Source organism: Cygnus olor, chromosome 4 (genome assembly GCF_009769625.2).
Source record: "Cygnus olor isolate bCygOlo1 chromosome 4, bCygOlo1.pri.v2, whole genome shotgun sequence".
Classification (NCBI taxonomy): Eukaryota; Metazoa; Chordata; class Aves; order Anseriformes; family Anatidae; genus Cygnus; species Cygnus olor.
In genome coordinates, this window is record NC_049172.1 from 20,277,698 (window position 1) to 20,293,244 (window position 15,547).

Here is a 15,547-nt window from a genome sequence, read left to right on the forward strand (position 1 = left end):
ATTTCCTGTAGTTAGTGTATATCTGTATGTCTTAGTTAAATTCCATGGAACAGAATTCTATTCAAATACAATAAATAATGGTCTTCGCTCCAGAGATGCAAAACTTCAGTCTCTCCAAATTCAGTTTATCTCAGTTAAGGTGTACTGAGGTCTAGATTTGTGGATTGGCTTCATCTTTAAGTCCTTTTCAGCTTTTATTAGTTGATTGGTTTTTGACCTGCTTCAAAATCAGTGTTGATGCTTGGTTTCTTACATTGTTTTGTTTTGGCATTGTTTGGGGGTGGGCTTAATTATTAGCTCTGCTGACCTAATTTGTAGTAACCTATGTACTTACCTAAGCTAATAGCATAGATGCATTAATTGCTGTCTCTTTTCTAGTCTGTCTAAAACTGATACTAATTTCAACTTTCTGAATCTTTTAATTTCTGGCAATGTCTCTCTTTTACCATGCTGCTCTATGGATTACAAAGGTGGGGATATTAGCAAAGTTTATCCATCCCTCCTCAGTTATTCAGTGCACAACCACAACACCTCAAATGAATTAGATTACTGTAGCACTTACAGACAACATTTAGCTGTTCCAAATGATTCGAGAAGGGCAATCAGCTATAAGAATGGCTGGCAAATGACTCGTCAAAATGCAGAAGTGTGGAGCAGCACAGAAGAAACTACTTCTCCAAAGAGAAAATCTCGTAGCTGTGACGATCTTTTAACAGATGATCGCGATAGCTTTCCTGATGCGCAGGCCAAGTCCGAAAGCATGGGCTCTCTTTTATGTGAGGAGGACTCCAAAGATGTTTGCTCAATGAACTGGGCCTCCCCGTATGGTCCTGAGGGCCGTGGTGGTGGTAGGGCAAGAGTTCGTCACAGATCTGCACATGATGCCCCAGGTTTCCTAAAAATGTACAAAAAGATGCACCGCATCAATCGCAAGGACTTAATGAATTCCGAGGTGATTTGTTCTGTGAAGTCCAGAATATTGCAGTATGAAAAAGAACAGCATAAAGGTATTCTTCAAGGCTGGAGAGAGTCTTCTACTGAAGAGGTGCCCAGAGATATGGTGCCAACCAGAATATCAGAGTTTGAAAAACTAATTCAGAAGTCGAAATCAATGCCAAATCTAGGTGATGAAATGTTGTCAGCCATTACGCTACAGCCTCCTAAAAATGGTTTATGTACGAAGCGGCGATTTTCCATCGAGTCTCTGCTGGAGGAAGAAAATCAAGGCAGACATCCCTCTCAGGTACAACGGAGCTACAAGTCTAAAACCCTGGTGCCAATTCATATTGAAGTGACCAGTGAAGAGCCACAACGGTCACACATGGATTTTTCAGACAGTGATCAAGATGGAGTGGTTTCTGACCTCAGTGACTTTATCCAGATAGAAGGTTCCTCCTTTTGTAGTGAAAGTGACTTTGATCACTTTTCATTCACATCATCTGAAAGCTTTTATGGATCAGGCCATCACCACCACCACCACCACCACCGGCATCTCATCAGCTCCTGCAAAGGCAGATGCCCAGCATCCTACACTCGCTTCACCACCATGCTGAAACATGAAAGGGCTAAACAAGAAACCACGGAGGATCCAAGGAGACAGGAAGCAGAATCTGGTCTCTCCAAGATAGCATTCCTAGTCAGTCCAGTGCCTTTCCGGAGGAAAAAAAGTGCAGCCCCTAAAAAACAAACTGAAAAGAAAAAATGCAAATCATCTGTATTTGAAGCACTAGATTCTGCACTTAAAGACATCTGTGACCAAATTAAAGCTGAAAAAAGGAGGGGAAGCTTGCCTGACAACAGTATATTACACAGACTTATTACTGAGCTGCTTCCAGACATTCCAGAAAGGAATTCATCTCTGACGGCTCTGAAAAAGCGTCCCATGCACCAGCCTTTTCATCCACTGCCTCAAGATGGTGCTGCTCCTTGCCCGCTGTACCAGAACGATTGTGGAAGATCACCTCTTAGTGCCTCCTTTCAAGACATGGACACAGCTAACAACAACCACCAAGACAATGATAGTGCACTGTGTTTCCAAGGTGGATTAACTTTCTTCCTCTATCCTTATGCTTTACTCCCTGTATTTCCCATCTTTTCTCATTCCGTTTTTATTTGTGTAGTCTATAAGAAGTATTCATCCCACAAAATTCTTAATTAAGGAAGGTTGTCATCTGTACCTATGTGATGAAGATAGATATGTCTATTCACAAAATGCAGTAATCTGGACAACTGGATTAGTAGTGTATTTCAACTACTAGATTATTATTGCGATAAAACACAATGGTGTTATTAACTTAAGCAAGGAGTTTGTTTTTTTCCCAGAAATAAAGGTCTTACAGAAAGTGAGTAGATGCATCATAAGATGCTTGTGAAACAGAAAAACAATATGCCTTTATTATTTTTTTTTTAAATCTGCATCAAAAACATGTTGTACAGTATAATTCTTTTCCGTGTAAGTGGTAAAAATACTGTTAATTCCACAAGTATCATAGAATGTTGATTCTGTTTTTTTCATGAAAATGCACTCATTCCACTGCTTCATACTACTTTTTGTGAATAGACCCAAAGGTCATTTTAGTAAGTTTCTGTTTCCACTGTTCAAACAATACGATTTCCAATTTCTGTGGCAGCAAAACTAGTTCTCCTCATAGAATGTTAATGTATCTGTGAAGTTTTGAGAAGTACCCTATCATCTTAGAAGAGAAATTCTCAATAATCAAATCTCAAATGAAACTTCAGACTGAGTATAACTTTTAAAAAAAGTCTTTCAGTGACCTGCTTTTAAGCTACTTTCAGTTGTTCATTGCTCTGCTTCTCTTCTCAAAAAATTCCTTAATCTTAAATTGTTTTTAAACATTTATAGGTACAGTTGCTGGTGATGACATGCTTGCAACCAAAATATTAGTAATACAGTTACCTAATTTTTGCCCCCACTTTATTTAGCAATAGCCTAAAGTCTTGGTGGCTTAGCCAACAGCTTATGGGAGACCATTTAGATCTCTATTCCGTAGGACTGCAGCGTAATTTATTAGATACTCTCAATTCTTGTTTTACACTTGTACTGACTTAGAAATGTATAGGCTTGGTAAGAATAGATCATGTGAATGAAGTCAAAGGCAGGCAAGTATCAGTCAGCCACCTCCACTAGCAGGCATTAGGAGACTACAATTGCTACTAAATGTCAGAAGTCAAGAAGCAGTTCAGTTCATCCTCTGGTCTGAAATAATTCCATTTTATTTTCATTCACATTGACAACTTGCAGAGCTATAGAGAGTACCAGATTTCGATTTTATTTTTTATTAAAATATGAAAAGATGTATTGACCATTCTATAATACACCATCCTGTAATAAGCATTGGCAAACTGTGCTTTACAGAAAATCTGCCACATAGATTGGTAAGTAACGCTCACTTCAAATAGAGTTATTTTTACAAAATAACTAACAAGTTGGCTTGACAAGGCCTAAACAGTGCCCCTGGTAAAGTAGAAATGCATCTTAGATCACTTAGTGAAGAAAATTTGTTTTCATCTCTTATGTCATTGAAGCATGCTTTAGTCACATTTTGTGCATGTAATTACGTGTTTATATTGTTGGCATTCAGAAGAAGCTTTTCACAACTGCTGTCATGTCTTCCATTTGGTGCAGTAGGAGTGTATCCTTTCATACAGTAAGGCATAATTTTGTTCTTCTAATCATCTGTAATACATTCTTCTGCTGTGGATCAGAGGAAAGCCTTTGCTTCAGAGTCAGTATTTTTGTTTCTTTAAAGGTCCACTTAGACCATCACATTCCTTCTATTAAGGGTGAAATAATAGATTCGGTATGTCTTCATCCCCTTAAATTAAACCAAGCAGCACCATGGTTTTGTTTATTTTACCGTAGTGTCACATAATGATGTTCTGTTTTCAGTAGACCAGGAATCTCCTGGAAACTATTCTTCTGCTTTCACTGATGTGGGACGATGTACTCCAAGGGAAAGAAGAGGAACTACGGACAAAGAGGTAGCAAAACAAGAATAAATAATGCAACAAGGTCGATACAGAAAATCAGTAAAATTTCTGAGACAAGATTTGTGTTGGTTATGACATTGTAATGATACAGACCAAAGGAACAGTTTCTCAACATCATATTATCAGATAGGACAGCATCCAAATACTTTTGCATTAAGGAGATTGGTACTTAGAGAAAAAGAATATCAAACTTTCTAAGATAAACTGCGTCTTCAACTTATGTTTAAATGGATGTGGACATCAGTTTACTAGTCAATGGTAGGCTCTGTTAAAGTTGACAAGAGTGAATATTTGAGACAGAGGGGAATAGTAGGTATGATCAGGGAAAGGCTCTTTAGAAAATCGGTTACACAAGAAAGTACCTCAGTAGTTTCTAGACTGACACAAAGAACATCTGTATTTCACCATAATTTTTGTTTAAAAAAAGAAAAAAAACACTGCTGTTGGTATATTATGCAAAACCACTTATCATAAGAGTGATCTCTAATTTCTATAACAGTTTTGGGGACTGTATACGGATTGCTTATATTAATGCTTTGGAAGGGGAAGTTGAAGCAGGTACACCTCTAAAGAAAGTAACACAAAGTATTACTTAAAAGTGTACATGAAAAATGAGGTATATCATTCAGTTTCTTAAGAGTATTTCAGATTCTAGAACTTGAAACATTCCCCAAGCAGGCTTCAGGGATTTTATTCAATTACACAGGAAGTACAGCTTGTTAACATTTTCCATTGATTTTGATACAAATAAATATTGCACAAAATAACGGCAACTTGAGAGTGCTGAATCTTAACTGTTTTTGTAATTTAGCTGCTGAGAACAAGCTGCAATATTGCTGCAATTCAGAGTCTGATTTCAAAGATGACTTCTTGTTACATAATAATGGTTAAACCCAGTTTTGGGAGTGTTTTGTGTGTTCCTTTTAAAGACTTCTGGGTTTTAATATGCAAATATGTAAAGTACTTGCACTACAAGCTTTTCTTAAGATTGCTGTGATTTAAAAAGATGAAAGAAGACTGACCTCTATTTTCAATTGAATTTGTACATTTTGTATTTAATCAGCTCCACTGTTCTTTTAATATTATTCTCCTTTTCATTCTTTGCTTTAGTAGTTATAGCACCAGCAGCAAAAGTGAGAAAAAAAAAGGTGAAATTATGAAAGAGTAAAACAGGATAGGGCTTAGCTACACTTGATGAAAAGGATATCACCTCTCATCTGAAAGACCATTTTTAATAGCAGAGAACAATAAAATGCTTTAAACTTAGGCTATCATATTTGAAGCAGACTTGTAATGGAAAACTGTATTAGTATCAAAAAATGGGATTTGACAGGATCCCTTTAATAACTTTGTGTTGTTTTTTTTATTAAAGCAAAGACAGTGCTCTATGTAGGTGCTAGTTCTGTTTTTAAAACACTGTCCCAAACACCTAATTGTTTCAGAAAAGGAAGTTGTATATTTAATTGCCTATTTTGTTGGTTGGTTGGTTGATCTTGGCCACCTTTTTAAAGGTTGAAAAGTTTACCTTACAGTAGTGCTACCTGAATGTATTAATCATTTTGCCTACTTTTCAGAAACTGCCAGCCAGAGCTGTATATGACTTTAAAGCTCAGACTTCTAAGTAAGTACTTGACTTTTGTTCATTTAAGTATTCATAAGTCAAGAAAAGTCCCTCTAGCACTTGATGCAGCTAACTGCTCTTATAGCCAATTTCGACAGCAAAACACCATGGAAGCAGAAGACCCTGCTTTCTGTCACAGTAGCCTCTGCATTAGCAAGCTGTGTGAGAAGTTATTTTGAAATTAAAATGTCTTTTAATTATTATATTTTTTCCATTGTATTTGCTTGAACACGTGAATGGCTGTGGATCTTCAACTTTCTATAGCCTGAGTCCTGAGGGTCACCCACTGAATGCTCTTTGCTGTGAATCATATTTAGGCGACATCAGGATACCAGACTTAAAAGTGCTGCTGTAGATAGAGTACTCTTATCAAAACTCTTTATAGTGCTTTAGCATCTTCCAATACGTCTGTCTTAACATACCCAGTCTCTCTGCAGGACGTGAAATGTCCCGTACCTAAACAAAATACAGTGGTCCGTAAGAAAAACAAAATCAGGGAATGCTGTTCTAGGGTATGAAGGAGTCAGAGGAGAGTGCATGTATGTCATTAGTGCTGTTGCTTTGATGATTCAGGCTGTTTAAAAAACCTTTTGATACGGTACAACATTGTCGCTAGAATTGCAATAGCTGTGTCTGCAATAGCTATAAAACTATAATTTGAGTTATCAGAACAGCAGGTAAGCTCTTTGGGGGAAAGAAAAAAAAAGTACAACAAATAATACCCAGTTCAGGATCTGAAAATGTTCATAATGATTTGAATACTTCCCTTTTTCAGTATCCAACATTAAGCATATCACAGGCCCTGAGTACCTGAAATGGCGAGAACATAATCCTATGTTCATGCTACTGAAGAGTTTGCTTGTAAAAGAAAACTGTGTGGAACAGCAGCACTCCAAGCTATGCTGCTGCAAAAAGGCAGTAACAGACAATGGAGACAGGATATGTTCAGTAGCTTACCCTACTGATTCATAAAGAATAACAAGAATGTCTCAGATACCTGTCATAAAAGCAACATCTAAACAGGGGATACAAACGACATCGTATTTGCCTGCAGACTGTATCCTAACTACTCTGCTAATAACTAATAATACTTCCTTGTATTCACGGTATAAGTTAGGCCTATATAACTTACAGATAGTACCTGGTGATGATTCATAAATGTGAATCATTTCATTTAGTAGGGTATAATCAACTGGTAAGTGTACTACAGCTATGACATTTTTTTCTCCAAATGTTTATCTGCTACATTCTGTTTCAGTACTGAACTGTAAAGACTGCAGAAGCTATGCAGGTAGAAGAGTTCAAATGTAAAGCTGTAAACATCTTTAAATGAATTTCTTACAGAGAGCTGTCCTTCAAGAAAGGAGATACTGTCTATATCCTCAGGAAAATTGATCAAAACTGGTATGAGGGTGAACACCATGGAAGAGTTGGAATATTCCCAATTTCTTATGTTGAGGTTTGTTCTTTTAATTCCTTGAATTATTTTGGATAACAGGTCCACAAACTACATGCAAATGATTAAAACCTGTTGGTATTTTTTTCCTAGAAACTTTCTCCCCCAGAAAAAGCACAGCCTGCCAGGCCCCCTCCCCCTGCACAAATTGGAGAGATTGGAGAAGCTATTGCCAAATATAATTTCAGTGCAGACACAAATGTGGAGTTATCACTTAGAAAGGTACAGTTGAGATCTATCTTTATCAAAATATCATTATGGTATCTACTGCTACAGAGAATTAATGTATATGTAATTACAGTGTTTTGGTGATAAATTTGCTATGCACAAAGCGATATTATAGTACAAAGCTACTGACATAATAGCTCATTGGCTTGCATTCTTTCACAGCGACCTGCAAATAGTTTAAATATTTTGTGTCTATAAAATATAATGTGGTAGATTAGTATATGCAAACATCTAACTGGTCACCCCATTTTCTAGTTTTTATTTCAATTATCCATTCATTGTTTTAAATAATTATTTGTTACTGTCATAACTACAATGGTAAGGTTTTTCATGCAGAAGAAATCAAAAATACTGAAAATATAAAACAGCAAAATTTAGAAAAAAAGGCTCAAATTTTTGTGCATGTACCAGTTCTTGAAAATATTTCATATTCATAATAGTCTTCTTTTTGCTTATACATATTTTGCCTCTGCATACTTTGCCTATGCACATCCTGGTGGTTGTCCTTTATTGTACATTAGCAAAACAAGTATTTAATTTCTGGGGTTTGTCAGACACTGAGAGAGTTGCTGCAGAAGATAACTTTATTATTGGAGGTATAATATATCTAGTTATAAGTATTATATACTTTTTACCCACTGGAAAATTCTGCCTCATTTAGTGTCTTTTTTATATGAGTTAGAGTTCATAGAAGTTATTCAGTGGTTTGTTTTTCTTTTGAAATAAGACTAAGGATACGGGTTTTTGATGCTGAACTACAACATAATCCAGCATCACCAAAGATAATGGGTGTTTTTCCACTCATTTGAGATTGGTAAACCTCAAAGAGATCTAAAAACAAAACAAAACAAAAAAAAAATCAATCAAAAGGCAGGAATAAAAACTTAGAGAACTAGGAGGTGTGGAAGGTAGTTTGATGATTTCTAATTTAAATTCACTTTCATGCTTTTTGTATTGGTCACAATCTTGACAGCCAAGCTTGAGCTTCTTTTTAAAAGTTGTAATTCCATCCCACTAAAGATAATTTTAGAGAACTCCACAAATAACTGCAGAAGCAAAATTACAGAAACCCTGAAACAAAAAACTAATGTGGAAGGATTTGTTACAAAAAGGCATGTGGTTAAAAAGTATGTCATGTAAAATGAAAGAGGGAGTTCATGAAGTTTCTCTGCAGAGAAGAGTTTGAATAGAAAGCTGGTATTTCTCATTTCAATTCCTAGGCTCTCCAAAACTAGTAGGTGAGCCACTGCCCATCTGTCTTTTTGCACAGATACCTGCTAGTCAAGCACATTTTCTGGGAAAAGCACTTCTCTCACCTTTCCCACGAAATCATTTTGAACTTTTCACTTTCATGTATTACAATTTTACTTGATAACAAAGCACTTGCATGGATTTCATTATTTAACTTTTATTACTCTTAGAGAAAAACGGGTGTTTAAATTAATGCAGTCATTACTGCATTAGTTACTGTTAGGATATTAGCTAGCAGTTTGGCAAACCATTTAAACAGGTTATGCTCTGAAGAAGGAAAGTTTAAATGTTAATCTCCCAACCAAGAGTAGGAGACTACATGAGATTCCCTTTGGAGAAATGAAGAGTATTTGCAGTCTGTGACCAGCCTCTTTTTGCTGGAGTGGTAGTGGCATATATGATTATTACAAATGGCAAGAGAAATGTGAGAATGGAGAAGATTTTAAAGACTGATGGGAAACAGCACTGCAGGGAAAATAACACTATCTGTTGAAATAATATCATCTATTAAAAAATCAATTTACTACTCATCTGCTGATAACTCATTTTTCTAATGTGTTCCAGGGAGACAAAGTAATTCTTCTTAAGCGAGTTGATCAAAATTGGTATGAAGGTAAAATACCAGGAACCAACAGACAAGGCATCTTCCCCGTTTCCTATGTAGAAGTCATCAAAAAGAATGCCTCAAAAAGTGTTGATGACTACCCCGACCCTCCTATACCCCAAAGCTATTCTAGTGACAGAATACACCATTTAAGTTCAGCTAAGGTAAGGATTTTTTTTTCTTTGATATCACTCCTAGAGTGGGTTTAGAAGGACTTGTAAATTTTTTGTTAATGTGGTAAGATGATACATAATTAATGCATTCAGTACAATCTGTTTTCTTTCCTACATATGTAGAATTGCATAACTAGCTTGTCATTAAAGTGTTTTTATGGCAGAATGTCAGTCTTATTTCTGCCAGGAATTTTGCCTTCTTCTTTAGCTATTAAATTATTGAGAGTAGGGCCAGTCAAAATCTGGGCAGAAAAAACAAGCTGTCAAAAAAAAAATTATTTAGGAGTCTCAGACAAAATTTGAGCATCAAGGAAATGTCTAGCAGATTCTTCACAATGCAAAGTGAAGATATACCCGTCATCCTAAAAGTCTGCAGTCCCATAAGCATGCAAAGGGCAAATGAGGGCAGTTTGCACGGGGGACACATCTTGCCAAGAGCTTTCAGTTCTATGCCCTTCAAAGTAAAGGAGAACAGCTAATGATTGTGAACCATAACCTTCCTCCTTTTGCCATGGAGGCTCTACAAGGAGGCTGTTGGTACAATGGCAGTTCTTTGGAGGGGTGTGACAACAGTGACAGCCTTGTGTCATCCAGGAGTGATGCAAATATCATCACGTTGTCAATGAGCTTGGATTCAGACCTTTATAGTTGTAATTTTTCCACACCAAATGTCTGTCAGTTTCCAAGTTCTTTTCCTTCCTAGTTTATAACCACTACAAATCACATTACAAAGAAGATCCCTGTATTCCAATTTATCATTCACTTTTGATTTCACAGACTCTTTTGCCAGGAACAAAACCTCTTTGCAGCGATAGAAACTGAGCAAGTTTCTGTATGCAAACGGTGATTAGCATTAATGTATTATCTAAGATGATTCTGAGTACTAAAGATGGAATCCTTTCCAAATCTTCCTCTTTACTGTTTTGTTCATCTCTTTAGTGTGGGAAGTCAGTTTTGTGTGAAATTTATAAAGCTTTCTCGTATCCTGCTATTAACCTCTATTTGTTTCAGTTGGTTTTGCCCCGTTTTCTGCTTCCATTTACTTGCATACTGGTGCTTATTTAGATGCCTCAGCTTTGAGATAAGATACACATTTATTTACAGCTTTGGGGACAGTTACCAAAAGATGTCATTTATAGACAACTGTGTCCTCTGAAAATACTGCTTATGGCTAAGCAATATTAGTTGTTTGATGATAGTTGCTAGAACAGTTCTCTTAAGGTTTGGTTTGGTTTTTCCCCGAGAATGTATCACAAAGGAGAACTAGCTCCTCTCTCTTCCATTCCAACAAAATTGTTGAATTAAAGTAGCATCAAATTCTGTATCCTCAGACTGAGGTATTTATAAGCTACGGCCCCTTCTCATTACAGGAATCTGAAGGTGATTCAAGAGTATGAGGCAACTTAAGTGCTACACACTACAGAGCTGTCTCTCTGTATTTGGAGATGCCTCTCTCCTCTCATCTTCTATGGAATAGGCTTGTCTCTAAGGCTTCCTGCAGCTAAAGCTGTTTTTTGTGTAACCCCTATAACCTTGTCAGTGATGCCCTTGAGCACAGGTGATGCTTCAGAGTATTTGCATTCAGGTAAAAAGTACATGCATGTTAAAACTACCCTGTAATTTCTTAACTTCATAAGTTATTTATATTTTCCTGTAAGTTGATAAAATGCCCAAACCTTGAACAGGAAATAGTAAAGTCAAGAAGAATGTGAAGGCTCCCAACAATTCATATTGAGTATTGTCCATAGTTTTTAATTAAATAATGTTATCTCCATTGAGAATAGAAAAAAATAATTAAAGTAACTTAGTACACATACCTGAAGTGCAACACCTTAGTTTGTACAGCCTGTGACAACTCCAGAGCTATTGATGGCTGCTCCTTTTCTAAGGCTGCCGTGATCAAGCATCTTGAGTGTGCAGGTGCAGGGCATCACGTGTGCTACCCTGTATTCCACAAGTATTTGATACAGGGAGTTTACAATGGCCAAATTTGACCTAGTCTTTGCAGACAAGTTGAGATACACTCAAATCTTTCATACTACTGTTACCGGCATCGCAGCAGGAGTTACTAGGCTACTTTTTCCCCATTGTGTATTTTTACAATGGTGATAGTCACATCAGATTACAAAACTGTCTGCCACTGCTGTTAAGTAACAGATGAGCTCTGTAGGAGAGGAGAGGGGAAAGAGCCTTCTTAGTAGCACAGGAAATTTTTGTAATCATCTGGTTCTAGCATCAGTCCAGAAAAAAAAAAAAAAAAGCCTCTATTGACATTCTTACACAAACATTTTTTTCAACTGGACTGAGATGTGGCAATACCATATGAGAAGCCATCTTGTTCCTGACTACCTAGAAGGGCTTTAGCAGGCCTGAAGGAGTTCTGGAGTTTACCACAAGTGCTGATACCACTCTTCCTATTCCTTTGTTTTTTTTTTTTTAGCATGTAACTCACTTTATCACTCCTGTTGCTAGAGCAATTGCTCTAAATGTCTCTGGCCTAATGGCAATAAAAATAAATAATCAATATATATCAAGAGCAAGCTTTGCTCTCCTTAACTTGGCCTAGAGCATCTATATCTTTAGCTCTAGAGCCGCCTGTAGCCACAGGAAGCTAAAAATGGCAATGTCTCCTGGACCATAGTATGATCCCTAAACCACAGGCTGGAAGCTCTTTTTCAAGAGTAAAGATGAAGGAAAGAGCTGGAATGCTGTTCACAACAGCCTAGCTATGTTTTAGCAGACTGCATTGTATCGGTCTGTAGACTGTATACTTTGGTACAGAAGATTCTATAGCAAAGGTTTGCCTAGCCTCTAAATAAAACTATTTGCCTCAAGAAAATTCCAGCAGAAGGTAAGTAAATTAACCTTTCTACTCCGTGATGTTCATTTGGCCATTTGAAATTATTTTCTAGTGTAATATTTAAAATCTAAAGTAGTCCAAATAATCTAATTATTCTGCCTAATTAAAATGAGATCAAAATATTTTTCATTCAATTTTAACTTTGAGGATTAATAGTTACAAAAATGCATTTTCAGTATTTACTGAAGCAATGGATATCTACTGATGCTGTGTACGTATGACTCACCAGTCTCTCATTCTTACAAAAGGACGTTTCTTTTACCAGAAGGATACTTCAATCAATGTTATGTAATGCTACTCAAAATATACTGCTATATACTGTGCTGTCACTATTTTAAAAGCTTTGTTGACTGCCTACATTCAGTTAGAATTGAATGTACCTTCCACAAATGTTGATGTTATTTTAAACCAGTAGGGTTACTTTTAAGGAAAACTGCGTTCTGTAGCTGCTTATGCCTTAATAAAAGTATGCAATGTATTTAAGATGTTTCTTAAGCATGCACTGAGAAGTACAAATATTAATATTAGGATAATTAGAAATGACCACTGTTGTTAGAGCTTTAAAGAAATACTTTGTGACACCTGAAGTGTACTTCTGACAATACTGTGCTCAGTGAGGAAAATCGCATTAATTTTAATTGTATGATTTAATAAGCTGTGACAGGTTCACTAACAGAAAGCCATACATAACTTTAGCAGATCAAATGCAGGTTGCCTTCCTGAATGTAATGATCCAGATCTGTCTTGATGTTTGACATTTAAGTCCCAGGCCAGAACCTGATACAGTTTCATTTTTCAAATGTTTTTTTTTGCTGTTCTGATTCATGTACTAATGATTTCAGACACCCGTGCTCACTGAAACCATACCCTATAATCCAGACGATAGCACAGACGTTTTTCTTTTCCTGTCTACTCATATCCTAACTCTCTGTCGTGCTTATTTATTTATTTAAATTCCCATGTTTTTCTTATTTTTGAAGTTGCCTTCCCAAGCACTGTCCCCACCTCCTAGATACTATTCCTCCTCTTGGTCACGCAATGATCAAAAGACTCTCCAGGCTGCCACTAGCAACTCATTTGCAAGACCTGTTGGTTTTTCACCTACAAGCTTGTGCACCTCACCTCCTCTACCATTTCCAGACAGTTTTCTTTGTGACTTAGAAGAACTCAGTTCTTTGGCATTAACAACAGCCCAATCCATAGCAATCTCCCCAAGTAACAGAATTCACCGAGTTAAGGATGATCATATTATTCCATACACAGAGGTCTCTCTCAGCTCTCCTACAACTCTTCCTCAGCCCTTTCTCCTGTCTACCTCCACCTCATCTTCAGCCAGTTCCTCCCATGACATAATACATAAGCATATAAGCAACACTACCAAACCAAGAAAAGATAAAGACTTGCAAGGTATACTTGGCTCTTCGGTCATCAAAGCACCTAGAGACTTGTCAGATACCACCAGAGAAGGTGAACATGGTGGTGGTGGTCTCTGTAACATCCCTTTGCCACATAAAGGTGGCTCCGTCTCCACAGTGCTAGTTGAAACTGCTGAAAACGAAGAGGAGATCTATGCAGCAGATTTGTCAGTTGACCTAGGGTTTCAGTCAAAGCCTCAAGAACCGGATTTCTCCAGAGGAGCACAAGACACAACAGAACTGACAAAGCTCTATATAGAGGAGGATCTGAGGCAGGACACCTTAGAATTCCCAGTAGCAAGTACAAGAGATTCCATAGTAAGCTGTGAAGGATGCACCTCAATGAATATCAATAAGGTATCTTAATTTCAGAAAAACATGTCTTCTATGTTCAGATATCTTAGTACAATTATTCTTTGCCTTCTCTTGTATTTATGTTTTTATTGTATTGTGCACAGGCACAGTTTTATTCTATTGTGCTGAATACAAACTGTCAGTTAGGGCACAATTCCTTCTCAGAAGCAGGTGTAGACACCATCGTCAGTTCTGTGGTGTCTCAGTTCTGCTGATCCTTCCCCTTCTGTCCTTATTAGCTCCCATCAAGTTTCTGACACAAAAAAAGTGAGCCATCCTCCTCACTGTCCCATTATGTGCTGCCCCTTCTGAGTACAGGACCCCAGGAATGCTGGCAGCAGTATTGAGGGAAGGACACGTCTCCTGCAGAGACTCAGAGGTTTGGACCTCGCATGTGTCACTTCACAAGCTGATATATTTATAGTAGACCCTGTTACTAGAATGTGACTAATAACAGATCAGATTATGTTTGGCAGTTAAGCGAATCCTTCTCCCTAATGCCTGCCCTGGTTCCCCTTTGGGACAGTACAACACTGAACTATCTTAAATGTGTGCTAGTCATTTAATGCCATGATTTCGCTACACAGTTTGTGTGGTTTCCAGGCAAAAATTTAGAAAAGATTTTTCTCTGTCCAGCACTTACTTCAACAATGAGACTGTTCAGGCAGTTGCTTTGGCTAGCTCATACAAAATTGTAGAGCAAATGCTTTGGAAAAAATGTTTTTGGCCAAATGTAATACTAGTTAATTAGAAAGATATTGCAGACATGCATTGCCCTTACTTGACCTGAACAACATGGGAGAAAACTGCAAGAATAGAGGTGAAATCTACTGCCCCAAATAGCAACCTGTTTTAATTTCTGAGGGAAAAGTTTTCTCCCAGAGTAGTAGACTGACTAATAATAAAATTAGCATCCCATTTCTGACTGTTCACATTAGTTACATGACTCAGTGGGCATTTTATGTCCTTACCAGCTGGTTGTATAGCACAATTACATTTTGTTTTTCTTGAATGTTTAAGCCAGCTCTGCTTTCTATGGGAACATCAGGAGAGTCTGATCCTCCTTCCCACCTTCCTTCTAATCCACCATTTCACTCTGCCAAGGCACCAGCTTCTCATTCAACATCCCCATCTACTGCTTCCCTCTCACCTCCTCTCCTTTCTAAACTCTTACATCGGCAGGAGAAAGACTCTACAAAGTTGAAGGTAATTGCACCTCAAGTATGGATTGTTGCAAATCTTCATATATATTAAATAACCGCAAGGCTAACACTGGGTATGATCTTTTCCAATGCATTTTCTCTCTTACTAACATTAAATAACATAGCACATGGAGGAGTAAGATAGGCTTTTTTCAGATGAAAAACAAGATAAAACTATAACCATTATAATACAATGACATAGTGTAAGGAGATACCAGTACAGGAGAAAGCCTTCAACTCAATTTCAAGTCCATACCAGAACTTCAGTAACTCTTAATTAATTGAAAGAAACAGGATTATATCCAAGTACACAGAAACTAAGTAATACTTTAAAGTGTTTTCAATTTCAATCTAAAACCTAGGAGAATAGTC

The 15,547-nt window shown here is 37.1% G+C and overlaps 2 protein-coding genes across 25 annotated transcripts in view; one reads left to right on the forward strand and one right to left on the reverse strand.

Moving 5' to 3' along the window:
* Positions 1-15,547, forward strand: part of SORBS2 (sorbin and SH3 domain containing 2) — a 158,138-nt gene that overhangs the window by 131,679 nt on the left and 10,912 nt on the right. For 14 of the 20 annotated variants that reach the window (XM_040556551.1, XM_040556548.1, XM_040556552.1 and 11 more), the window contains 6 exons: positions 471-2,039; positions 3,914-4,002; positions 5,586-5,632; positions 6,977-7,091; positions 7,182-7,310; positions 9,132-9,335. In XM_040556551.1, the coding sequence (XP_040412485.1) occupies positions 471-2,039; positions 3,914-4,002; positions 5,586-5,632; positions 6,977-7,091; positions 7,182-7,310; positions 9,132-9,335 (2,153 nt within the window). Of the gene's footprint in view, positions 1-470; positions 2,040-3,910; positions 4,003-5,585; positions 5,633-6,976; positions 7,092-7,181; positions 7,311-9,131; positions 9,336-15,547 lie in introns of all 20 variants that reach the window. The other 6 variants (XM_040556562.1, XM_040556564.1, XM_040556566.1 and 3 more) reach the window with 2 other exon arrangements.
* C4H4orf47 (chromosome 4 C4orf47 homolog) overlaps positions 3,222-15,547 on the reverse strand; it is a 91,716-nt gene continuing 79,390 nt past the window's right edge. For all 5 annotated transcript variants that reach the window (XM_040556571.1, XM_040556579.1, XM_040556573.1 and 2 more), the window contains exon 9: positions 3,222-3,988. The gene's annotated coding sequence lies outside the window, so the exon portion shown is untranslated. The remainder of the gene's footprint in view (positions 3,989-15,547) is intronic.